General features: G+C 35.6%; 1 protein-coding gene across 1 annotated transcript; it reads right to left on the minus strand.

Annotated features, from left to right (window-relative positions):
• Positions 1 to 305: 305 nt before the first annotated feature.
• On the minus strand, positions 306 to 26,553 carry LOC142352935 (uncharacterized). The gene is made up of 3 exons (XM_075405091.1): positions 25,351 to 26,553; positions 2,968 to 4,309; positions 306 to 472 (listed from the first exon to the last, which is right to left on the minus strand). The coding sequence occupies exons 2-3, from the start codon at positions 3,785 to 3,787 to the stop codon at positions 306 to 308; spliced, it is 987 nt and encodes a 328-aa protein (XP_075261206.1). The 5' UTR covers positions 3,788 to 4,309; positions 25,351 to 26,553.
• Between the last annotated feature and the right edge of the window lie 243 nt (positions 26,554 to 26,796).

Below are 26,796 nucleotides of genomic sequence, written 5' to 3' on the forward strand. Positions count from 1 at the left end.
TACAAATTATATCGCATTTTCTCGCACGATTTTTAAATGGAACCAAGTATATCAAAACTGATCTTTCATTAAAACCCATAAAATCAATGTATTATTACACAATCAAACATTGATACATTTTCAAAAACAGGGTCTTCTCAGACCCACATGCCTATGAAGAAAATCTGACTAAAGCAGTCGTGGGTCGCAGACCACAGCGCCTGGGTTCTCTTCGATAGTGTTTCATACCTGATCATGTCAAAACCTAGTTTGATCAGTCAATGATATCTGCATTAACGCTGTTCAGTGTAAATTTCAGTAGGGAACTAGCCTTTAATGATGAGAGTCTCCAAATATCTGCACTGTCTGCCCAGGAGAGTCAGGAAGTCCTCTAGAACCAGTTTGTAGGTGCTGGGATAGTCGAAGTCGTTTTTGAAGCGAAGGGACACTTGGCGAAGGCAGTTTCTCTTCCCTATGAACGCCTTCTGCTGGTCTGCAAACAAACAATACATTATTGAAAAGGGGTCACAAAGATGATCAAATTCAGAATGATGCTAAAAAATTTTTACTTAGGGCCTTCCTTGTATGAAAAATTTTCACAGGGACCAATTGTAAGTATTATTATTTATTTCATGTGAAAAACGTGGTTAGATGCCCAAGTGAGACTTCATGAATATATTATCTCAAATTTTTAAGGATTTTGTGAAATGTTCCAAGAAATTTTTTAACACCTTAAAGAAAATATTTAAGAAATTCATAACGTTGCAAAATAGTATTTTTTTGCGCGAAACGTAAAATTTGAGATTTTTGTTGTCGACAGTAACATTAGTTTCAACTGGACTAAAAATTATTCATCGAATTTCTTCGTTAAGTGGTAGAGAAACGATTTACAAATCAAACTTTTATTCTTATCGACAAAACTAATCTGCTATTTTTCTTTATAATCAGCAATTAGGGAAGTGACAGAACTTTCATCTAATTAGTAACGTTTGCTTTCATTGCTGTCTGATTGACACGTTGTTAACAACTATTAAAGAAACCAGTGACAAATTCGAGGAAAGTTATTAAAACAAACGAAAGTTTTGCATCTTAGTGTGATATTTTTTAAATTTTAGGAAGAACAAATTGAAACCAGACAATACAAGATAAAAACGCATTGATTATTATTATGTAATTCTACAACGTGTATATTAATATTAAAATTTTTCTGTGCTGAAAAATGTTTTGGTAAAAAATAAGATTTTCCACACTCAAAGTTTAGAAACTGAAGGATCCTTTTATCGTTCCTAAAACTACAAAGTGACAAACTTGATCGTTTCCCCAGTCGAAAAAAATTGCTGTTGACATAATAATTTAAAGTTCAGCATTTTAAAATTCAAAAACGGCTTTTAAAGACAATTGCCGGTATAAACACCATACTACCATAAATTTAACAGTAAAAAGATAAATAAATAGGCTTCATTCGATAAAAATTCATTTAGGATTATAATATGAAAAGATAAACCGACCAAAACCGGAAAAATTGCCCTCGAACGACTGGCAAGGCAAAACTGTTCAAAGGGGCATAGGGTACAGAATTTTTTATGATGCAAAAACGTCTGACTAGAGACAGGCCCGAACGCCGGTGTGACCTGACGGATTAGAATCGTTTCAATTCACCATTATGAAAAATGGGCTATTTTTGACACTCTCTCAGAACCGGTTTTATTTTAGCAACAGACCTTATTTCTGAAAATCCGCAATTAAAATCAATCAGAAAAAAAATCAAACCGTCACCTGAGAAGTGAAATCGAAAAATTGTTCTCAAAGAAAGTGGTCAAGCAAAGATTTTGCAAAACAAAAGATACACTTCTACAAAAAATTCTTCAAATTTCGATCAAGAGCAATTAAAAACAAACATCCAATCGATTGCGGAACAGAATTATTCTCGACGCACTCAGTAACAGTTCTCTAGGAAAGTAAACTTGAGAAACAATTTTCAGCGATTTTTGATGATACATTCCTAGTCATCTAATTCACACTTGAACTAAAAATACGATTATAATAAATTAAAAAAATAATATTTTACATTATTGATCTTGTCCAGTTCGTAGAGAACCAATCAATTTTTTTTTCGATTGAAAGCATTTTCAACAATAAATTGTTGATAAATTTTATACCAAAATTGTGACAGTTCAAAGTTATATTTTACTTTCAAAAGAGTTCAGTGAGGATGTGCTTTTCTCGCAAAAGACGACCCTGATTATACCATGACTTCGGCATATCGAGATAACTCGATTCAGTTATATTCATTTGATTTTCAGCTCGTATATATTTTAACTTCTTTACAATCAGACCATCGATTTTCACTGGCTTTTTTCGTGAAATTTTTAAGACCTCACGCAATAATTCATCTTGAAATCAGGACATTATTATCCACTGAAATGTTCTGAATCAATTGTCTGAAAAACTCTAAGCGATATGTAACAGACTCGAACCCGGTTCTGTTGTTTCTGAGCAGCCTTACGCTGCATTAGACTGAAAATCGTCAAAACAATTTGTTGAAAACTTGAAATGCTGGAGAAAGTGGCCTCGATTGAAAATTCAAAATCTTGTTATACTATTTGACGCTAACTTAACTTTGAGAACTCAATAATCTCATTTTGACTATTTTTTGAAGATAAAATATTTGACGATGTTTAGAACATAAACCGCTGATTCATTTTGATTTTTAAACAGCTTCAAACAGTCACTCAGGTGACGCTAGTAGTAGCAAAAAAGACTTTCGAATTGAATTTCAGTTGACCGAAATCTTTGATGAATCAAAGCAGGTTAAATTTGCGATTTGCTTCTAACAAAAATTTGCTTCTTACCTGACCAAAGTGGGGAGAATAAAAACAGGTGTAGAAAAAGAAAATGAACTGATGAAAAATGAGTCAATAAACTGTTGATCTGTTATGTTGATAGCCTTAGTTATGTTGACCAAGTTAAATTTCGATTAAAACTTACCCAGGGAAGCTGATGAGATGTTTATGTGTACATCCTGAAATCGACAGAGGTAGGGGTCGTTGTCAATGATGATAGCCCACCGCCTACACACCAAAGACAACACACAGAGCAGGTCTCGCCAGTGACAAAAGGAAAAAATCCGAGACAAAATCTCGTCGGAAAAGTGCATAATTTCAACTGAGTACTCGTTTATAGAGTTTGAACTTTTTTCAAGCGATGAAGCTCCAGATTGTAAGGAAGGCATTTGGCTAGGAAGTCTGGAACCCGGGTTGGACCTGGCACCCGTTGTCTCGAAACCTCCCGGATGTATGGATGTTGAGGACGGGGCCGTTCGGACAACTTCGTCGCTGCAACTCCTGTTGATATAAGAAGGAATTTCGCTGCAGTTGATGTAGTTTTCTTCAGGAATTGTTGAACTTTGACCTTTGGTCGGGGTCAAACGCTCGTTGTCCCAATCAGGGTACTGGTCGGCCGCTCCGAAACTTTTGCTGTGATGAATTGCTTGAGCATTTAGAGAATAGACTGAAGAATTTATACTTTTATCTTCATCTACTGATTGATATTTTTGAAATAAATTTGCATTTTCGTAATTTCTTTCAATTTCACTTTGAGTTATTGATATTGTTTCATTGTCGAATTCTTCGGCCATGGCTCTCGGGGCGTCATCGTTTTCGTCGATGTACCTGTATGACGTCATAGAGAGGTCACGTGACTCGAAGTCGTCCTGAGAGAGAATTTGATTGGTCGGTGAGACACTTTGTTTGAAGGTTGCAGGAGATTGTGGGAAATTATGCGCGATTCTATACTTTGAAGCCGCCATTTATTGTAAATACTTTTAATGTATGTCTATTTAATAAACGAAAGGGGAGAAATCAAAGTAATCTGAGGGGGGGGGGGGGGTTAATTTATTCTCGGACAGATGTTGATAACGTTCGATTGTTAGTTATCATCGCTATTAAGAAAGAAGGGCAAAACTAAATATGCGCAAAGGGAGTTTTTAAGCGGAGGGGGATGTTGAAGATGGGGTGCAAGGGTGGGCGGAAATTAAAAGATTGGGTAAGTTTGGGTTGTAAAAAGTAATTGAACAAGTTATCTCAGAAAAGCAGAGTAAAGGGGTGAAGTAGAATTTTGTTCACACGGCCGCGAGGTGAGAATAAATGTGTTCATATTCCATCTGGTAAAAAAAAGCGCGATTGTAGAAATAGTAGTAAAATTTCAGAAGGCTGCTGTAACTATTACTGATTCGAATACAAGTTTATTGTTGTTTTCACATTCAATGCGAGAGAGGGGAGTATAATTTGTTCCCCCTGCTGCAGTAATAGTTGTGTTGCTTCTGCAACTTCTAAAACAGGAAATAAAAGGTTAGAGCGAAAAAAATGAGGAAAACAAGAAGTTTTCCCTCGACACCGTTAATATACTTTTTATGCTCAAAAATGCCTTAATGTGCAGTTTGAACGCTAGGGAACGATATGGTGTTTGGGGGGCGGGTGGGGGGGGGGGGGTGTTTTTAAAGAGAGCTTGAGGGGAGGGAGGTCTAATAATGTGGATAATTTATGAAGGAAAAAGTGGAAATTTATATTTTCAAGTCTGTGAATATTGATGAAGTAAAGCATGAAATGAAATGTAAAATGGAGTGAATAAAAAAAGGAAAAAGTAAACAGGTTAAAAGGTTCTCCTTAATTTTATATCCAAGAAATAATACCACTATCAACACCCCCCACCCCCCACCCCCACCCCCACCCACCCCTAACCCTACCCCGGTTAATAGCTTGGCCATTAGAGTTTTGCATCCGTTGGCTATTTTTTATTATTTACTTGTTTTCTTCTAACTCAATTCTATTTTCCTATTTTCTTTCCTTTTCTCTATTTTTTTCCCATTTTTTCTTCCCGGTTTTGCATAGACGCATATACTCTATTATCTGCTTATTATCCATGCAATAATTCTCCTTGAAGAGAGCCATAAACGCCCTCACGAAAAAAGACAATTTTTCCTTTGAAAACTTCATAAAAAGTGCGGAAAAACTTGGAAATCGGAGCTATAAAGTAACTATAATCAGAGCCAACATAGCTAAGCTCAGACTAATTTTTTCCGACCCCTTTTCCAGAGATTAAAGTAACAAACGATAGCTTTAAAAAAATCCCTTTAATAACTGATAGCCGAAATTTGGGCCAGCCTAAATGAACCTGCTAACATCGGGTTATGAATTTGGCGCATTAAACATACAAAGTAATTTTGAGTGCGGCTATTTGTTTCAATACACTAAAAATGTGACCAATATAAACAAAAAAAATACTACCTTTCCGTTATCTTTAAGTTATATAACTTTGAGACAAAATTGACGTAAGTATAAATTAAGTTACATTAAATCTATCGATTCGACATTAAAATAGTTAAAACCCGAACTTATTAGCTGCGTGGCTATTTTTTCAATGGCTAAAAAGGAAACAAGAAAACAAAAATAAACAACGAGAAAGGATTGAAAGCGTGAACGGAATTTGATTAGATGAGTTTGTGACGTCATAAGGCTGTTTAAATGTAATCAATTTACAATAGCATGTCAGCTCAATGTCATTTATACAACAAATAAGGAAGCTATAGTCTGCTTGGGTGCCGCCTTGATAATGTTGAATTTATTTGCGTAAAAATCCCGTTTTTGGGCTGAAATGTCTAAAATTGTAATACCCAGCCTCTATTAAGCATATCAAGCTGAAAAAGTTGAACTTTGAACAGAGCTTTCAGTGGAAACGGCATCTATTATGGTCTGAAATGAGCTTGTTTGAGTCGTCTCAGCCCTACTTTCTTTAACTTTTTGTAGGGTATTGCTGTTATTGCAACAAAAACGATAATTCCTTAAATCTGTTCTTCAGAAACCAAATTTTGCGACATCAGTACTTGAAGAATCACCAAATGAGATAACGAAAAAACGTTAATGTGAACTAATAAGTTTATTTTCCGATTGAAATAGAGCCGACAAATTTTAGACCTGATTGCATCTTGTGGCAAGATTTGAGCTCAAAAAAAGTAGCGGAAGAATTCCGCCAGTAGAATTCGAAAATTATTGACTTATCTGTTCTCACCCAAAAAGTAGTTCTACAGCAAATTGAACTCTGAAATTTTGTTGCAAGAAAAACAGTCAGAGATATAAAAAGGTAAGCACAGGATAGCCGTAAAAAGTTTTTCTAAGCATGGATATAATGTCGTCTTGTAAGATCTCGTACTTTTCACCAAAATTCTAGAGAATAAACAGCCTCGAATTTAAATTATTTGTAGAAGGTTGGTAGAACGAAAGGCATGCTCGAGTTGTAAAGTTTTAATATCTGCTGATGAGACAAATCAAAAGCGATATCAGAGAAGGTTTTTGTTAGTGAAACAGAGCTCAACAAAGCGCGTTTTTTTTGCGTTAAGTTATCTTGGTATCCACCTGTGTTCTATTCGCTTTAGAGTAAGCTCAGTTTCTTAGAGGCGGAAGCTCTAGCAAAATTTAGACGTTTCTGTTCTCCTTCATGTTTGAATTCCTTACTAAAGGACTTAAAGTACCATCAAATCTCAGAGATAAACCAAAATTGGGAAATATATTTGATTTACTTCATTATTCATTTCAATTACAGCCAGAAACTTGTTCTAAACCAAAAATCCAATAAATTTAGTTTTCAAAAATTGTTGATCTAACAAAAGCAGGTAACCACGTTCTTAGACTCGAAAAATTAAAAGAAAACATAGGAGTCAGGACAAAGAGGGACAAAACAGTAATCGATAGAAATTGAAAACAGCAAAATTGCACAATTTCTATGCCCATGTTATATCTTTAACATCTGAAATGAATAAAGATGACGTGCTGTAAAGACAAACCCCCCAGAAAAACAAACGACAGAAAAAAATCAAATGTTGTTAAAAAATTGAAATGAAATGGCATAATTCGAACTTGTGAAAAACATTTAATTCGCAATCATTGTACAAAATAATACAATAATGCGAAAAAAAGTTTACGCGTTTTCATGTCTTTCAGGATCTATTCTATTTTGGCCCCGCAGTTTTTTTATGACCCCCCAGTTACAAATTATATGTTGTTATATAGCTTGTTACTTAAAAAATAGTACGTACGCTTGGCGTTCATAAAAGATTTATGCTTACTAAGCTGGGGGGGGGGGGGGAGAGTAGATCCATCTTTGACAAAATGATGACATACAATCCAGGTCAACAAAAAACCAACTATAAGCAGTGACCATCTTTAAAACTTGTATGAGTTTATAACATCATTTACGTATCAAATTTGAGAGGCGGAGGCCTACAGCAAATATTTGGCACGTGTTGCAATCATCGAAACTTTTGAGGGCTTTCAGAGCCAAAAATTACTAGCAGCAACTAGTAATGTAAATTTGACTGAAAACATAAAAACCCCTGAGCGTTTGAAAAAAAGGCGGCGCGGTTATTGGATTTTTGAGCAAAGTTTGTTCCTCACTAATGAAAACAACAGCAAACAGTCTCAATAAAGCTTCCCAATCAATTCTACAGAGTAGTGAACAAAAAACGGATAAATCAAAAACTAATAAAATTCCAAACCTTATTACGGTTTGCGATAAAAGCCTAATGCAAAACAATTATTTCAACAAGACAACGTTTTTTTTAAAAAAAATTGCCAATTTGCTTCAATTTAAAAACAAAATTGGTAGCAGATATTTTGCAGCTGTCGTCTTCTGAATTTCTGCTAGGCTCAACAGTGAGGGGAATCTGTCGCCCAGAAGATCGATCAAATAAAATAACCAAAGGTTTTGAATTGGTGAAGCAAGCGTTAATTTGTTACTCTGCTATTTCCCCTCTTCCACTCTTGTATGCTGTTGCAAATTAGATTGCCTTGATATAAGTCAATTCACAATGGGGCTCGTAATATCAATTCTAGTTATTTGGATAACAAATGTAAGACAATTACTTGCACATCAATGGAAAGGACAAACTCAAAGACAATTTATAATAGTAATTAAAATAATAATAAGAACGATATCCGTGGTTCACTTCCCAAATGAACTAAATCAAAACTCGCTCACAGTATCCCAACTGGTCTTGCAATTACAATTCTTTTAAGGTTTAGTCCCACTAAACCAACTACTTTCTCTCGATTGTTCGAAACTAAACTTCTGAAGTTCTCCCAAAAACTCCAAAATCTGTCTCTCTCTCTCTCTCTCTGTGTGTGTGTGTGTGTGTGTGTGTGTGTGTGTGTTACTTCAATTTATACTCTACCAAACGCTCTTATCTTAAGCAAACAAACCTTAATCTCTTGAGTAAACATTGCAACTTACACTTGCAATCTGTCACATTCGTAGGAGGGCTTTGTTTGCTATGCAAACAAACCAATAGCAAATTATGCTCTGTCATTCAACTGCTACCAACCATTGTTCAACATTCTCCTTATCTTAAGTAAACGACCTTTGGACTCATGTGTAAACAAATCCACTTCGCTTTATCTCATATTTGTGCTTGACATGTCAATCAGTGTTCGCTTAGTAAACATTGAACGTTGCTCTGAAAAGTTCTTATACCTCTGTAACCGCTATAAAATTAATTAGCTGCAATCAATCCCTGTCAAAAATCACGTGTTGAATAAATAACCAAACTCAACCCTAAACCAAAGACCAAGAGAAATTGTTATTTCCAATCTTGAAATCATTTCATGCAATTCCCTAAAATTCTAATATTCCTAAAAGCCCAAAATTTCACCTCTAGAGGTCAATCAGGGGTCAATCGTCAAGGATGAAGGGTCCCTTTGGTAAAGAAAAAATAACCATTGGCGTGGAAAGTCCTACCATAGTTACACCTACTCACCAATTTTTATCATCTAACTCCCAATAGAACACGAGCAATGACTGCGCACACTTTTCATCGACCTCCCGGATGACCCCAAATTTCAAAACTTAATAACTTGCGAAGTAGTGGTCAAAACGTCTCCGGGTAAAGTTTTCTAGTAACTATAGGGTGCCACCAATTTGCCTGCCAAGTTTCATGACCAACGGTTCAGCCGTTGCGAGTCGTTTGCAATTTGAAAATTTTTAACGAGTCGTGGGTGCGGAGACCCGAAAAATCCGAGTTCGTCAAAATTGACCGGGGTGGATATTTTTTGTCACTAAATGTCTCAGGTTATCATATTAAAACCATTTCAAAGTCATTCGGCAGCTCAAAAAAGCCAATTTCCGGTTTTCGGCACTCGGGTCGTCCCGAAGCACCGACTTCCGGTCAGAATCTGGGATTGAAAATATCAACAATCGAAAGCCCTTGAAAAGTTACACTAACCCTCCAAAAATCATATCGCTACTACCAATACTCCACAAGCAATTCAAATTTTACGTTCCGCAGCACGGGCGTGCGCTAGTTCCGTGCAGGTTGGTGTGGGGTCAAATCCGACCTCAAAATCGGATTCGCCGTACCCAAATTAGTTTATCCCCCAATTTTCAGGTCAATCCGATTTCAACTTTTTGAGAAATTGCTATTTCAATTTAAGTGTTAACTAATTTTAGTGAAAACTGCCCGTTCTCATTTCAAAATGCTAATAAATTTCTCCCACAACTTCCTAAACCCTTACCATGATCATGTGCTATATCACTCTGGACTTAATACCCATTGCAACCCTTAGTTCCCGTGTATCATACTCGAACAGTCATTTTTTCGCTCAAAATATCAAAAACCTTCAAATCACGCCACTTCCGGTGTTAATAGCTCGGGGTTGGGTGGTCGGATTGGCCCAAAAGTTATATCAGCCTGAGAGGATCATTGGGTGTACCTCACATTAAAATTTCATAAGCGTCCGCTTAATATAACCCCCACAGTCGCAGGGCACCAAGTTCGGCTACCCCCTTATCTTTGTCACTTCAAAATAGCGCTTCAAATTGAAATTCCAATTCTGTTCAAAGAATCTAAATCACTTCAAATTTTTGCTCTCGAGTTTTCTTCTAAATTTAAATCCCTCATTTCGACTTTGGCCTGATGCTCAAATACAACTTTGCTAATTAATCAAAATATACGACAGCTCAATATGCATTTGTTCATCAATTTGTTTGTTTAAGATATATCACTCAACTCTCGTCTCTGGCGTCTTCGAAACAATAACACTTTACGAAAGAACGCTTATTTCAAACACCTAATTAACTTGTCTAACTTGAACTAAATTATCTGATTTAACTAGCGCTATCTGGTTATGAAATTTCTATTGAGTTTATTCTTATGCTTTCTACACTCCTCCCTCCTAGATTATTATTCTCCCGAATAATTGCAAAGCCTTATCCTTCGACCCGATTAACTTACTCCTACGTACTTTAACCATAGTCGATGTAGTGAAGTGAACCACTTATATTTAGCTCCGGGTTAATACAAACTAACTGCACCAAAATTTGAATAGCGGCTGATTAAATCAGATTTGAAAACATTTTCGCATTTCCACATTTCAACATATCCTACCTAATTCATCAACATCAATTTTTGACCAAACTCTATTGCCTTTGACATACATCTACCCGGGGAACCCCAAAATCAGTAAAAAATCAAATCTAAAAATAGATCTACCAAATCAACACATTTCCCTAAATCATCTTATTTTGAAAAAAAAATTTGTAAGGCTATAGTGTTTGATCAACTTGTCCTAACAAAATAGATTTATACAATGTAGACAAAAATTGGGTAAAAAGGCTTGAATAACTTAGCAGCCAACATCCCTCATCATACACTCGTGCACCCGTACATGAAAACCTTCTTCCTCTGATGCTTGAATGGATGTCTACTTCTTCCACTGTAGCTACCATTTCTCCTGGAAGGCTGCCATGACTGCTTTCCTGATGCTTCCAAACGGCTCCACCTCACTTTCCGGCTTAACGAGCGATTCACCAGCAATAGCCTTGCAATCTCCGGAAATCGCGAAACAACCCTTCTCTCCACTTTTTGCTCAACTTCCATCGGAAACAAACTAGAGTCCTCCCTCCTAGGCTGTTGATCATATTGAACCCAACTGTGCAACACTTTAGCCATTGACGTCTGATCAGATTTCCCTGTTCCGTCAACTCCAACACTGTCCCATTGATGCTCATCCGTTGGTTCAACACAAACACTAGTATTAAGCTGACTTTCACTCAATTGCGATTGCACCCATTCCTCCAACTCCCTTCCCAACTGTGCAAAATTACTTCGGTCACTTGCTGCCTTATCGTTTTGGCCCTTCTGTGTTTCAGATACCAACGGCCGATCAATTCCTGAACTTTTCCAATTCTCCAAAGTGTCCACAGTGCACTCAGTTGTACACATCTGTGTTTCATCAGCCACCATTGTTGAGTTGCAGAACTTCTGGTCAACACCTCCTGTCTTTAACTCCATCAAGGCCCAGGCTCCCAACATGTCGTCTCTACTAGCTTTGACACCACCACCAAAATCGCTCGCTATTGCAGTTACGTTGTCGCATGCTACTGAGTTCAAACTCGCGGCAAAACCTGTCTCACTTCTCGAATCGTCGACATCAAGTTCCTCTACATCCGAATAAACTGTATCCGAAACATCTTGAAACCAATATTCATCATCCGACTGCTCATCGCTTATCTCCTCAGACTCCGGTGACAGTACACAATCCTTTTTCATGGCATGATGCTCATCTGGTCCACAAGACTCAACACTGCGCTCAATGATTTTGTCTTCTGTCGGAATTTTTCTGAAGCCACAGTTTTCATATTCGCTTAGCGCTGCTCCATAAATTTTCTGATTTATTTGACGAAAAACTTCCTCCGTAAACTCTACCTCAGGTCCAGTTTGCACTTCATCGCCGTCACCTGGAATTCTTATTCTACTACCACTCTCAGCAATGCTCATATCCTCCACTTCTCCAGACAAATCTTTACCGAAAGCTCCTCTTCTTGACAAACTACAGCTGGAGCTAATGCCAAACCCTTCAGAACTTCCGCCCGATTGCCGAAATTGATCAATTAAAGAATTGCCAGTGCTACTTCTTGTATCAATCACCTGCCTTTGAGAACACTGCTGTCGCGGTCGCTGATCCACAGTATCACTGGTTTCAGTGACTTCCACCCTGCTTCCCATTTTCCCTCTAACAAACGAATTGTAGCTTCGTTCATAAAAAACAGGAGTGTCAGACAATCGTATGTCAAACTGATACAGCGTCTCTGTCAGTGTCCATGCTTGCTTCCCTGCAGTCGACCGCCAATAACCTCTTGGTAAATCACTTACTGCATTCAAGGCCCACCCACAAGACTTTGTAGGCAACCACTTCATCATCTCTTCTTCCGTCCATCCCAGCTTCATGCCAGTACTCAAGTAATGTTCACGCCAAACTTCCCAAACTTCATAACCTGGTGAAGGAAAACGCTTCACCAACTGATAACCAAACATAATGAAACTATGGATAACACAAAATCGCAAATGTAAGTCAACTTTCGGTGTGCTCTCAGCAGTTTCTCCAACAAGAAATATCGCCCGCTCTCCAACTAATTGGAAATTAATCCACAGCAAAAAGTAACAACGAAACGAAGCCCACCCAGGAGCGCCACTGTCGTCTTCTGAATTTCTGCTAGGCTCAACAGTGAGGGGACTCTGTCGCCCAGAAGATCGATCAAATAAAATAACCAAAGGTTTTGAATTGGTGAAGCAAGCGTTAATTTGTTACTCTGCTATTTCCCCTCTTCCACTCTTGTATGCTGTTGCAAATTAGATTGCCTTGATATAAGTCAATTCACAATGGGGCTCGTCATATAAATTCTAGTTATATGGATAACAAATGTAAGACAATTACTTGCACATCAAGGGAAAGGACAAACTCAAAGACAATTTATAATAGTAATTAAAACAATAATAAGAACGATATCCGTGGTTCACTTCCCAAATGAACTAAATCAAAACTCGCTCACAGTATCCCAACTGGTCTTGCAATTACAATTCTTTTAAGGTTTAGTTCCACTAAACCAACTACTTTCTCTCGCTTGTTCGAAACCAAACTTCTGAAGTTCTCCCAAAAACTCCAAAATCTGTCTCTCTCTCTGTGTGTGTGTGTGTGTTACTTCAATTTATACTCTACCAAACGCTCTTATCTTAAGCAAACAAACCTTAATCTCTTAAGTAAACATTGCAACTTACACTTGCAATCTGTCACATTCCGTAGGAGGGCTTTGTTTGCTATGCAAACAAACCAATAGCAAATTATGCTCTGTCATTCAACTACTACCAACCATTGTTCAACATTCTCCTTATCTTAAGTAAACGACCTTTGGACTCATGTGTAAACAAATCCACTTCGCTTTATCTCATATTTGTGCTTGACATGTCAATCAGTGTTCGCTTAGTAAACATTGAACGTTGCTCTGAAAAGTTCTTATACCTCTGTAACCGCTATAAAATTAATTAGCTGCAATCAATCCCTGTCAAAAATCACGTGTTGAATAAATAACCAAACTCAACCTTAAACCAAAGACCAAGAGAAATTGTTATTTCCAATCTTGAAATCATTTCATGCAATTCCCTAAAATACTAATATTCCTAAAAGCCCAAAATTTCACCTCTAGAGGTCAATCACGGGTCAATCGTCAAGGATGAAGGGTCACTTTGGTATTGGTAAAAAATAGCCACTGGCGTGGAAAGTCCTACCATAGTTACACCTACTCACCAATTTTTATCATCTAACTCCCAATAGAACACGAGCAATGACTGCGCACACTTTTCGTTGACCTCCCGGATGACCCCAAATTTCAAAACTTAATAACTTGCGAAGTAGTGGTCAAAACGTCTCCGGGTAAAGTTTTCTAGTAACTATAGGGTGCCACCAATTTGCCTGCCAAGTTTCATGACCAACGGTTCAGCCGTTGCGAGTCGTTTGCAATTTGAAAATTTTTAACGAGTCGTGGGTGCGGAGACCCGAAAAATCCGAGTTCGTCAAAATTGACCGGGGTGGTTATTTTTTGTCACTAAATGTCTCAGGTTATCATATTAAAACCATTTCAAAGTCATTCGGCAGCTCAAAAAGGCCAATTTCCGGTTTTCGGCACTCGGGTCGTCCCGAAGCACCGACTTCCGGTCGGAATCTGGGATTGAAAATATCACCAATCGAAAGCCCTTGAAAAGTTACACTAACCCTCCAAAAATCATATGGCTACTACCAATACTCCACAAGCAATTCAAATTTTACGTTCCGCAGCACGGGCGTGCGCTAGTTCCGTGCAGGTTGGTGTGGGGTCAAATCCGACCTCAAAATCGGATTCCCCGTACCCAAATTAGTCTATCCCCCAATTTTCAGGTCAATCCGATTTCAACTTTTTGAGAAATTGCTATTTCAATTTAAGTGTTAACTACTTTTAGTGAAAACTGCCCATTCTTATTTCAAAATGCTAATAAATTTCTCCCACAACTTCCTAAACCCTTCCCATGATCATGTGCTATATCACTCTGGACTTAATACCCATTGCAACCCTTAGTTCCCCGTGTATCATACTCGAACAGTCATTTTTTCGCTCAAAATATCAAAAACCTTCAAATCACGCCATTTCCGGTGTTAATAGCTCGGGGTTGGGTGGTCGGATTGGCCCAAAAGTTATATCAGCCTGAGAGGATCATTGGGTGTACCTCACATTAAAATTTCATAAGCGTCCGCTTAATATAACCCCCACAGTCGCAGGGCACCAAGTTCGGCTACCCCCTTATCTTTGTCACTTCAAAATAGCGCTTCAAATTGAAATTCCAATTCTGTTCAAAGAATCTAAATCACTTCAAATTTTTGCTCTCAAGTTTTCTTCTAAATTTAAATCCCTCATTTCGACTTTGGCCTGATGCTCAAATACAACTTTGCTAATTAATCAAAATATACGACAGCTCAATATGCATTTGTTCATCAATTTGTTTGTTTAAGATATATCACTCAACTCTCGTCTCTGGCGCCTTCGAAACAATAACACTTTACGAAAGAACGCTTATTTCAAACACCTAATTAACTTGTCTAACTTGAACTAAATTATCTGATTTAACTAGCGCTATCTGGTTATGAAATTTCTATTGAGTTTATTCTTATGCTTTCTACAGCAGCTACAATTTTTGCATCCAATTCAACCAGCAGTATAATACAAACAAAGTCATCCAAAATTAATCGAAAAAAAGATAAAACGACTCAGGTAGTTTGCTATTTTTGATAGATTTGGCTAGTGGGCTATTGTTGTTGACGTAAGAATTATAGAGCTTATTTGTGGAAACCATTCAAACATTTTCCGAATTAATTGTTCATTAGTGTATAATATGATTTTGTTGCCCAAAAAATATTGCTGCAACCACTGCAAATCTGTCAAATTAGTTTCAGACTTAAACAATTGACCAATTTTCAACACAAAAAGTCCAGTTTTATGTGCTACAACAATATCAATTCATTTTGATGCAAATAATCGAACATGTCCAACTGAAATTTAAAAAATTATTGATAATTTGAATAAAATTTTGTTTGTTGAACTAAGTAAAATAATCAGAAAGAAGAGGCCGCATTAATTATTGGATTAGGATGGAAAATCAGCGATAATTGCTAATTTGGACTTTTTGAAAGTGATATCTATCTTTGCTTAGTATCTAAAATTTTTTAAAACAATTGTGAACTAAATGATCAGCAAAAAGTTTTTAATCTTTTAAGTTAGAATACTGGACAATTAAAGAGACACAGAAACATTCCATCGTTACAGAAAATTTTTTAGCAATCAATGTCTTTTTTCATGAGGCGCCTGAGATTTTTACGAATGCGGGACATACGCGGTGTTTTTAAAGATGTAGCTTTCTCTTGAACTTTTCCCTTTTTCTGAAACTTGAACAATCGATCTCGCTATCAATTGGTTTCTCAACAAATACCAGAAAAATTGGTTTTAAGCCATTTTTGCTACGTTGGTGTCACTTTAGTCTTCGGTAAAAAAAATATTGGTGTCTAAATACTGTTCCCAATAACTGAAAAAAAAAGGATTCGGTTGTATTTTTCGTTGAAAATTTTATTTTCTGTTATTTCAAAACGGAGGTTGTTGACTTACACTTTTTGAGGTTGTTGCGGCAAAGAAACGGAATATGTTTTGGTAGGTTTTTTTGCCATGAGGAAATAATTCAATAATTTGAAGTGTTGACTGGTTGAGAACAAACAATGTAGTCGATTTCTTTAAATTTAATTAATTTCAACTCTTCTTGGATTTTACTTGTAATTGGAGCGCTGAGTGACAAGAGAGAAAAATAAGAGGAAAAAGTATAATGGCCAAAATTCTTAATTTCAACTCGAGTTTCCAAAATTATTGTTTAGTATTTATTTCATGAGGTTTCGCCATTTCCAAGTTTTACTTAATTTATTGTATAATTCTTAATTATTCGATTTGGTCAGCAATTAAGATAGGTAAGTCTGTGTCTTGGACCAGCTAATTTTTTTCCTACCAAATGATAATTTTGATGGTATTAATTTAAATGACTTCAAGGCACACCAGATTTTGCCGTTCCAGCGAACCTTTATGCTCCAGAACTCGAAAGACTCAATCAAGCTTGACATTTAAAATATGATTGTTTGATGTGATCTGGAAACTTAATGGTGAAATGATAGCGTATGCCATTCGAAGTCGAAAAATTCCAACCAAATACGCCAAAACAGTTGAATTATTCTGTCAAAATCAATTGGGCGGAATTTAACGAACTCTAATTCTCTTTTAATTCTAAAACTGAAGGACACCAGATCTCAAAACGTGAAAAACTCAATATTTATCTTGTCGTTTTTAACTTTTTTAAAGCTCTGCGATTTGTTTCAGAACAATATGTTCGTCGGTTACGTTTTTCGTCAAATTTGTGTCCAAAAGTTCAATAAGTTTTGTTGCGAGAATTTCAACACGTTTTTCAGACGTTTCTTGTAAATTTTTTGGAGTTTTATGTTTGTGTACAGGGGATGTGGGGTTGACAGAGGGCTTAAAATCACTGATATATGTTTTTATTTTTCCAATCACTTGTGATCATTTTTAGGGTCTTTTCCATTATAACCCCCCCCCCACACACACAAAATTATAGCCTCATATAATGTTATAAATACAATAACTGGCTCTTTTGAAACTTACCGGGATAGTTTTTGATAGACATCTTTCATAAATACCCGCTGGTCACTCCCTCCTCGTGCGCCGAAAACACGGGTAATTCTTTAATATTATTGTGAATGCGTAGGTGATAAACTTGCGGAAATTAGCTCTGTTAAGTCCGGAGATTAAAGCATAGCTTATACATGCACATTAAAAGCTCTGATTACTACCTAGACTGATTAGCCCAACACCAGCCCCCCCCCCCCCCCCCCCCGCCCTCCCATCCCCCACAATCTCCTCTTCCCTCGTCACTCCATTCCTGGTATGTTGTCTCCCTTCCCTCGATTTTGTGCACAACAGAATTTTGATCAACCTCAACCACCCTAACCACTACCCCCCGTCTGTCCGCTGTGTTCCTCAATTTTGATCAATCTTGGCGGCGCAGACATCAGGCATAACGTACATGAGAAGAGATTACAAAAGCAGGACTTAATCGAATTAATCAGAAAAAGGAAAGACGCCCCAGTCATAATCTTATTTTCATCCTTTTCAAATGGAATTGAATTAAGTTGATATACCACGTGATTAAAAAGCAAAACCGGCTCTGAGAAAGAAGAAAAAAGAACACGCACATTTTTTATGCGCGAAAAGAGTTAATTGGACTTAAAACTGAGAAAATGAAAAGAAAATATGTTGTATAAAATCAATATAGTACCGTTATGAAAAAGAAGCAAAGTTACAATAGAAAATTTTTACCTGGGGACTGGTAAAAATTATAATACGCACTTTGTTAGAAAAATAATAGCGCAAATAGCGCGCAGCAAGTTTAAAATATAAAATATTTTCCAGGTAACGTGAATTGCTGACTTATTTGCAAATCGTGCAAAAATGAAGGCTGAGAAAAGGCTCAAAATGTTGGAAGAGTGAAGTTTGAAGGAAATTCACATTGGAGCAAAATTTGGAATTGATTTGTATTAAAACTGACAGCGCGTAAGAAGAGGTTAATTACAAAAATTAGCATTTTTTAAACACTTCAGCCGCAAGTTTATTCCATCAACCAATGAGAATCCTGGAAGCATTCCATAGAAAAATTTGCAAGACAGTTGTTTTTTTGTACTCACAATGTATCAAAGGTCCGTTAGATGCAACTAGAAAAAATTATTGCACACACACACAAACACACACATACACACACACGCAACACACACACATATATACATACTCAAACACAAACGCACACACAAGCACACAAAAACACACATAAATACTCAAACACACACGCACACACAAACACACACACACAAACACACACACACACACACACGCACACACACAAACACACACACACACAAACAAACACAGATATCTCACCCATTTTACAACCTGTTTAAGTTCAAAGAATGAATTGTCTTATATTAAACAAGGAGGCTCGGTAATGTGCGTACGCACATAAGGTTCCGATCCCGCTCATCCGCATTTCTAATTTAATTGGCTACCAAAGGATGAAGAGTTAGAAAACAACATACATATCGTTCAGTAAACAACGAATGGAATATAATGATGTACCGCTTTTTCAGCCCTAATCATTTAACCCCCTATCATTTAACCCTGATTTATTCACCCCTGTATCATTTAACCCTCTGTGTTTTAACCCCTCTATCATTTCACCCCGATTTTATTCTTTCTATAAAATAATGATTATTAAATTAGAAATATAATCATTTGGCCATGCGTCGCGGGCCATGGCCATGTCTCAGCGGCCCGTGGTATTTGATATAAAACTATCAGAACCGAGTGTGGGATTTGTTTCTCCACTTAAATATGTCAAAGCATGCTTTAATGTCGACTGCTAATTGGCGGGATGAAATGATAGAGGGGTGAAACGATAGAGGGGTTAAATGATAGAGGGGTGAATAAATCGGTGTTAAAATATAGGGGGTTAAATGAATAGGGGCGAAAAAATAGAAACGAATACAATAATGCCACCCTAGAGGGCCAATGAAATTTGTTGATAATAGGACTACTAGAAAGGACAATAATAGGTATAAAGCAGCAAACACTAATTAGGACCAAAACTCGATGGCTATAATAAATAAAATCATAACAATATCACACACGCATCAGATAAATCCTAAACAAATAAATTAATCTATATTTCATTAGCATAAATGTTTGACCTGTCCTTACTGCAAATGGTTAACAAATCGGCAAAAGGAGTAAAGAGGTGTGAAATGCAAAAATACGTTTCCGTTTTTGAAAACAATTAATTTTACCGTTATTAATGTCATTAGATATCAACTGAAATCCGTAAAAAGTACATTTGTATCTCCATAGGAAACAACTGAGATATTTCATCATACAAAGTTCAATTGCGCAAAAACTCCAAGCTAATGGAACCTACGATCATTGTTATAAATAAAAAGAAAACAAAATTCCGATAAAAAATACAAGTATAAGAAGTCTGAAATATTTTGTTAAATCTCGTAATAACAGTAATAACAAAGCCGAGAAACAAATGTTTGAAGCTAACATTGTTTTAGAGATCAAATTGTAGTTCACTGGAAACGACTTGTGAAATATGTTTACAGAGAATGAGCTGGAAATTGACCGAAATTGACCTAAAAAATGACGAAGCTCAAAAACAGAAATATGTTTTTTAAAAAAAAAATTTTCAAAAACCATAACAGACTTAAAATTTCAACAAACCGCAACGGATTAAATTACAATACCTCAGGAAGCCAATTGGGCTTGTTAATAATTAGACTAAGTCACGACGCCACAAAATAGCAGCAAATATCGAAAGAAAACAAAAAAACTTCAAACGATTTTACGAGATCACATTTTTCAAGGCACTATAATTATAAAATAACGCCTGCAAGAACTGGAAATTGTCACTTTTTGTTCATTTTAACATCAACGAGCCTTATTTATAAAAGGACGACTACGAGGAAATAACAAAAAAAGAAACCCAAAAATTTAGCATTATAGAAGCCTCGAAAACTTTTTGTGAAAATAATGGTCGAAGCAACACATCACAACGTATAACCAAGCACAAAAAAAGTATGAATCAACAAAAGTATTTGAAACTTCTAATTAGTGAGATCGAGTTACATGGTTACGTAAATGAAAGCAAAGGGATACATTTAAAAAATTTCTTATTACAATTTTAAAGTCATCGAAACAAACAACTATAAACTCAATTCTTTAACTAGGTTGAGTTTCATGTCCTGGGGAAGCAATTGAGACCTTTTGTTATCACGTTTATGGCGGACAACAAAAATTGACAAACAGGTAAGAACAAAGAAAATCCATTTAAATTTTGCGAGATAACTGTGTCTCAGCCCAAAAAGCATAAACTAAATAAGTAGAACAATTAACATATCTAGATTCGCTTTTCTCCAACTCTGTGTGTTTGCCCTGCCATGCCGTCCTTCAATCGGTCTTGTCAATAATATGATAAGTTGACAAGGAAACAAAATGAACTCAAAAAATATACAATTATGCTCAGAAATAAAAATTGGTGGCGAAGTTCAAAAATCAACCGATATTTTCTGAAAACAATTATATCTAAAGTCAAAACAGATATTAGATAATAACTGAAAAAAATTGTCTCGATTCATTTATACCTCTTGAGATTTAACGGGATCTTTGACTGGAGACAGTAGTTCATTTAACTACAAAAAAGATAACAAATGAAAGCAAAATTCAAGAAGTACATAAAGAATTTCTTACTAAAATAATTAGTCAGAGCCCCCAAAACCATGAGCTTATTCTGATATCATAATCTTGTTGGTGGCCACGTTTTTTGTGAATAGTATCTGTCATTCATTGAGCCCTGATTTGAATTTTTTGTAAGTAAAAAGAAGTTTACATAAAAAACCTTTACATAACGGAAACATTTTGAAAAAAGTCGCGCCTCATTAAATTCTAAAAAAATTTTCTCGTGAGCATCCATGGCGAGATCAAGATCAGCCCAGATGTTACTGCGCACCTAACGAAATACTCTTTTTTTCAAATGGTTGCGAAATAGATCAACTTATCAACAAAAATTTTCAGTTTGTCAAAAATAAAACAAAAACGGAAACATTTTGAAAAAAGTCGCGCCTCATTAAAATCTAAAAAAAATTTCTCGTGAGCATCCATGGCGAGATCAAGATCAGCCCAGATGTTACTGCGCACCTAACGAAATACACTTTTTTTCAATTGGTTGCGAAATAGATCAACTTATCAACAAAAATTTTCAGTTTGTCAAAAATAAAAATGCATTTTTTTATAGTTATTGAGCTTTAATTTTCAAATAACTGGCGAAATATTAATTTCAGAAGACTCTCGAAAGCCAGTGGGTGTAAAACTAGCTCGTTTGTTAGCTAAAAAAGAATATTGCCACAGTTTCAAGCTATCTACTCTCAGCAAATTTAAAAGAAGAAAATCGAATTTTGAAAAATTTATCAACAATTCTAGCCAAAAAACTCAGTTCGAAGTTTTCAACAAGCCTCCTCTATATTTAGAGATAAAATCTAAAACAGATATCTTTAGAGATAAAATCTAAAACAAATCTAAATAACACTACAGCAAAAAATCTAAACAGATTTGGAAAACAAAACTGACAAAAATTAGGTAAAAAAAAAACAAAAATGTAAAAAAAACAGATAAATTACGTCAAATATTCACAAAACTTTATACCTCGATAACACCCTATAAAAAGCGAAAATTGAAAAATTCCATATTCTACGCTGGACGAGCTTTTAAATGATACAACTCACAACTCCCTACGATGATTATATTGATCGGCCAAAATTGACTGAACAAAAAATCCCATTTGGGTATATAGTTCCTCCCCCACTAAATTGGGTCGGAACAACAACATAAATTTGTATTAAAAAGATAAATAGTTTTCATCAACTAAACACCCATGACTAGAAAAACAGCTTCAGAATAGAAATGTTTGCTCAAATTGCTTCAAGGATTCGTTCAATCAAAGGGGTTCAGCTTGCTATCATATCTATCTAAAAATAATTTTGATCAGCTTCAGTGTAATCGAGTAAAACTGGAAAAAAGTTCCTGTTTTTTTTTAATTTTTCAAAAAGATCGGGCAACTTATTTTAATGAGCGAATAAGAACGCTACTAATCCTTGATATAATTTTTTTATTTCTAAATTTGGTAAAAAATTTGAGAAACTCATCCTTGATATAATTTTTTTATTTCTAAATTTGGTAAAAAATTTGAGAAACTAATCCTTGATATAATTTTTTTTATCTCTAATTTTGGTAAAAATTTCAGAAACTCTATGGTTTGGCACGAAACGCTCTCAATATCACATACGCGTCACTTCTTTAAACTAACAATACACAACTGTTCGTTGTTTGAATTAAAACAGTTTTTAAAGAATTTTCAAATTTTGACCTTGAAAAAGATCATCAAATTTGAAACTGTTCGGGGGTTTAAACACATGCAATTACTGTGAAAATGGACCAGTACCGTATTCGAACCAGCTTCTCTTACTTGCAAGCCTAGTGTGCTACCCATTTAAACCGACTGCTCTTAAGCTCTCGAACTTGGTCATCTCTTATAACCCGTTCTCACTTTCTTTCTTGTTCCTCAAGGCTTCATTTCTCCAACTAATTATACGTTGAACAAGAAGAGCTTCTTGTCAAGCTATGTCAAGCTCATCTTATGCACAATTTACATTCGGCTGTTCTCTCTCAACTTTCTAGCAGAAACAGTAAGGTTAAAAAATTATGTTTTTTTTAACTTTCGATTAACCAAATAGTGAACAACTTAACTTGGCCGTTGAATTGAAACCAACCTGTTGAAGCTTCAGACCTGTTGAAGTGAGTGATGTTTTAATTTAAATCAAGTTGATGCATGCGCATAAAATGTGTACTGAACTGCATTATCTTATATATCATTTTGGCTGACACTAATAATACGAACAGAACAAAGCCATCGAAGTTGGTTGTGAAGTTGATTAGTGAGTACCGTTTGAAAGAAAAAACCAAAAGCAACTGTACGGAATTTGAAGACGGGAAAAATTCGATGTGAAAACTTGATATTACGATGACTTTGTGACATTACAAACGCGAAAAAAAGACAGGTGCATTGATATCAGACATTTTGAAAATAAATTTCCAGATGTAACCATACAAATATAGGGTATATTAAATTGTAATGTGAAGATTTGAAAAATTCTGATGAGGTATCCGACAACATTTTTTCGCTTTATTTGAACAATTGTTTACATAAAAAATAATAAATTATGAAAAAGATATTAAAATCTGACGACGTGGAGAACTTACAATTAGTTGTACGAAGATCATAGAAATTGGACAAACAAAAAAAGACTTATAGTCTGATCAATATGAATTTATAATTTTTAAGTACAAAATCCTAATCACAATAAACATACAAGTTCTACGAATGATCCAAAAATATTGCATTTATCAGAAGTCCTTGATAATTGTTCAGTGAATTGGTAGTTTTATTTCAGAGCGTAGTTTTTTTTTGTTTTGTGTGTGAAGATGTTTTTGTTGAAAAAAACTAAATCTAAAAGTCAACTTGCTAACGCTTACTTGTTGTTTGACATGCGTTACTGTTCATTACAATAGTAAAACTGTCTTCTCTGTGGCATTCAGTGGGAAAATGGCAAGAAAAATTTAGGGAAAATTTCTATTTTTTTCTCAATATGATCAAAATTTTATTGATCTGCGATCCCGTTAGTCTGTTGCTGTTTTTAATGGAGTAGTTTTTGGAAACCAAACTTGAATCTTAAATGTACATGTTTTTCAATACAATCGCACAAAACTTTTGTCTGGAAATTATTGCGATAGTTTTTGGCGAGCAACCAAGTTACCTCTCGATTTTGTCAAGTTTTATGAGTGAGTTTATATAACTAAACATTAGATTTTCCCTTTGCAGAAAATCAGAAAGCGTACCATGAAAGACAAAATGCTCAACTAACTTATGTGACTTAATATGAAATTCGGATTAAGAATTTTGATAAAAGCCGTTGGAATTTTTAGAGACTGATAAATTTCATTGAAAAAAACGTAATTTAACAGTCCTCCCAGCATAATGTTTTCTAAAAAAAAACAATCTTTTCATGCACCACCATTTGTGTGTTTTAATAAAACTGTAACTGTTTTAATTTTAGAAGACTATTACAAAAAATCACTTTAGTTTGACCATGGGTTCAGGATTTACAAAATATTATTTTAAGATTTGCAGTGACTCGCTATAAAAATAATTGTCTCAGCGAATGACTGGGACTACTTAGCAATGGATGCGACGATAGTAGTAACTTTTTTAAAAAAAGAATTGCGATGTATTAAGCAGTGAAATTTTTCACCTCATTAACCGCAGTTCTTACAAAAATCCCTATTGCCACTTGAATTTCTACTACTTCCCGAAATCGTAGCAGTCACATGTTCTTGTACCGCATGTACATTCACAATTCATTGACTATTCAACTATTTTTTTTCTTTAAGTCAAGTTTGTGATTGTATTTGTACAAGTAATTGTGAAAAGCTACTTATTGACTGATGGAAACAATTTATTATTATTATTATTAAGTTCATTCCCCGGTGTTAGAAGTTAGAAGTTTGAGGGAGAACAACCAAATGTTTGTGCATAAGATAAGCTTGACAAAGCTTGACAAGAAGCTCTACTTGTTCAACTTACTCTTAGCTAGAGAAAAGAGCTACAGCCTGAGAATGGGTAAAAAGAGATGCCCGAGTTCGAGATCTAAAGAGCAGTTGGCGTAGCGGTTAAGACACTAGGCCTGCAAGTAAGAGATACTTGTTGGGATCCAGTTCTTTTTCATTTGCACAATGGTTTAGACCCCCTTTTGTGATAAGTGGTCGCTTTCGGCGAGTTTTTTCATCGCATAAGCGGTGATAAAAGTTCACTTCGTCCGTTAGAGAGCGTGGAAAAACGTTCACTGCTAACAAAGTTGATTCTTTCAAAGTTTAACCACTTTCGAAAGGTTTAGTTGTGAGTTTAGCGGTAAATTATTTCGAAATTTGTCGCTTTAGTGTTTGAATTTTCGTTTTCATCGTTTTCACTGCAATTTTAAACATTTTGGTGGTAACATTTTGGTGCGATTTTTGGTGGTAACACGTTGACCCTGGCAATATCTTCAACATAAAATTTTGTGCACAAAACTCAAATCACCGAGTTATTTTGTTTTTTTTTTCGTCGACTTTTCATAGAATTCATGTAATTTTTATTTTTAGATTGTTCAAAATTATAAATGCTGCGAAATTTTATCTATTCGTTTATTATATCAATAATAATCTGTAATAACTTACAGTTTACCTACGACAGAATAAAAATTATTTAAGATGACTAACCGTGATTTGTTTGCAGGTTAAACAAGCTCTAGGGTTGTTCACGGCTCTGGACAGTAACGCTGGTCAGAAAATGGTTTTCCTACCCCAGTGTAATGCCAGGCAGCCCAAAATTACCATCAGCAGTGTTCAATTTGAACACAGCACGTACAAATGTTCCTTTGTAAATCCATACAAAGGATTATATATATTACGATTGCAACTGAAAACAAGCGCGATAGTAAATATAAAGATATTGAAATTTGATAGGTTTGAAAGTGCACAGTTGCAAAATTTAAGCTGAAAGAACAAAAGAATCGTCGATTTGGAATATTGGAAAGCTCATTTTCCGCTTCATCAGTAAAAAGTAAAAAAAAATAACTATAAACAACCTATAATAATGATAACAAAGCTGTCATTGTGCAGCTTTGTTCGGGTTTTCAATAAAAAATTTATCTCCCGAAGACGAATTAAGTCATGTGGAGATAGATTTGCCTTATTAATGATGATTTATAACTAGCAAAGGGGGTTATTTAATAAAATACGGCTAAAGGGCGAATTTTTGACAGAATTGAGTGCTGGCAAAAAAAGAATGTGAGAGAAAGAGGTTAAAAAAGTAGGTGTATTTTTTAAGGCCTGTCTATAGGTGCTTTCTATTTATGTCGTTTCAGGTGTTCAATATTTAATTCCATACTAGTAAATAACTGAGGGGCTGCAACAAGCGCTCTCAAATAAATCAATAGATATCATTTTCCCCCACTTTTTTCCAACCAGCGGCAGACCCAATACTAGTTATATATTCCTACACCATCTTCAACACAAAATCAATTCACTCCGTCGAAATATCCAAATGGGTTTTGAGGGAAGCATTCTTAATTCCCAGTACCTTGGGGTGAAAAAGGGAGGGGGAGGGGTGCGGGGTAATGATGATTGTTGGCGTTGGGCTCTGCGGGTCCAAGACGAGGGGTTAAATCAGGATAAAGGAGTTAGAAATTGGGACCTTTGTAGCTTTAATCCCGGCGGGGTACCCACCACACATACGGAGACAGAAAAGGGTAAAAAGAAATGGCTTTGGATGAACAAACACGGTGGGTTCCTGTATAAATTCAGAATTGGCATTGTAGAAAAATGCTTTTCAGTTCCCATCGCTCGTTTCAAATAGTCACACTAGTGCCATTAGGAAATTCGGAGGTCCACAATTTAGCCGAACGGACGTCGAACAGAATGGTTTGAAATTGCAAAAAGCAGTATATAGAATTTTTTTTTAATTTGAATCATTTAATTGACTCAACGGTGGTTATCAATACAACAGATCAACAGTTTATGAATCTCATTTCATCAGCGTTTTTTATTTTTCCACATGCAAAATGTTTGTTTTAAGAAAAATATAGAAAAATGAAAGAAAAAAAGAATTCTGGAATCTATTTCGCTTTCTTGATCTAATAGGCCAATTTCAAATGCTTCATTTCG

The sequence above is a fragment of the Convolutriloba macropyga genome, chromosome 14 (genome assembly GCF_964194025.1).
Source record: "Convolutriloba macropyga chromosome 14, txConMacr16.3, whole genome shotgun sequence".
NCBI lineage: Eukaryota > Metazoa > Xenacoelomorpha > Acoela > Convolutidae > Convolutriloba > Convolutriloba macropyga.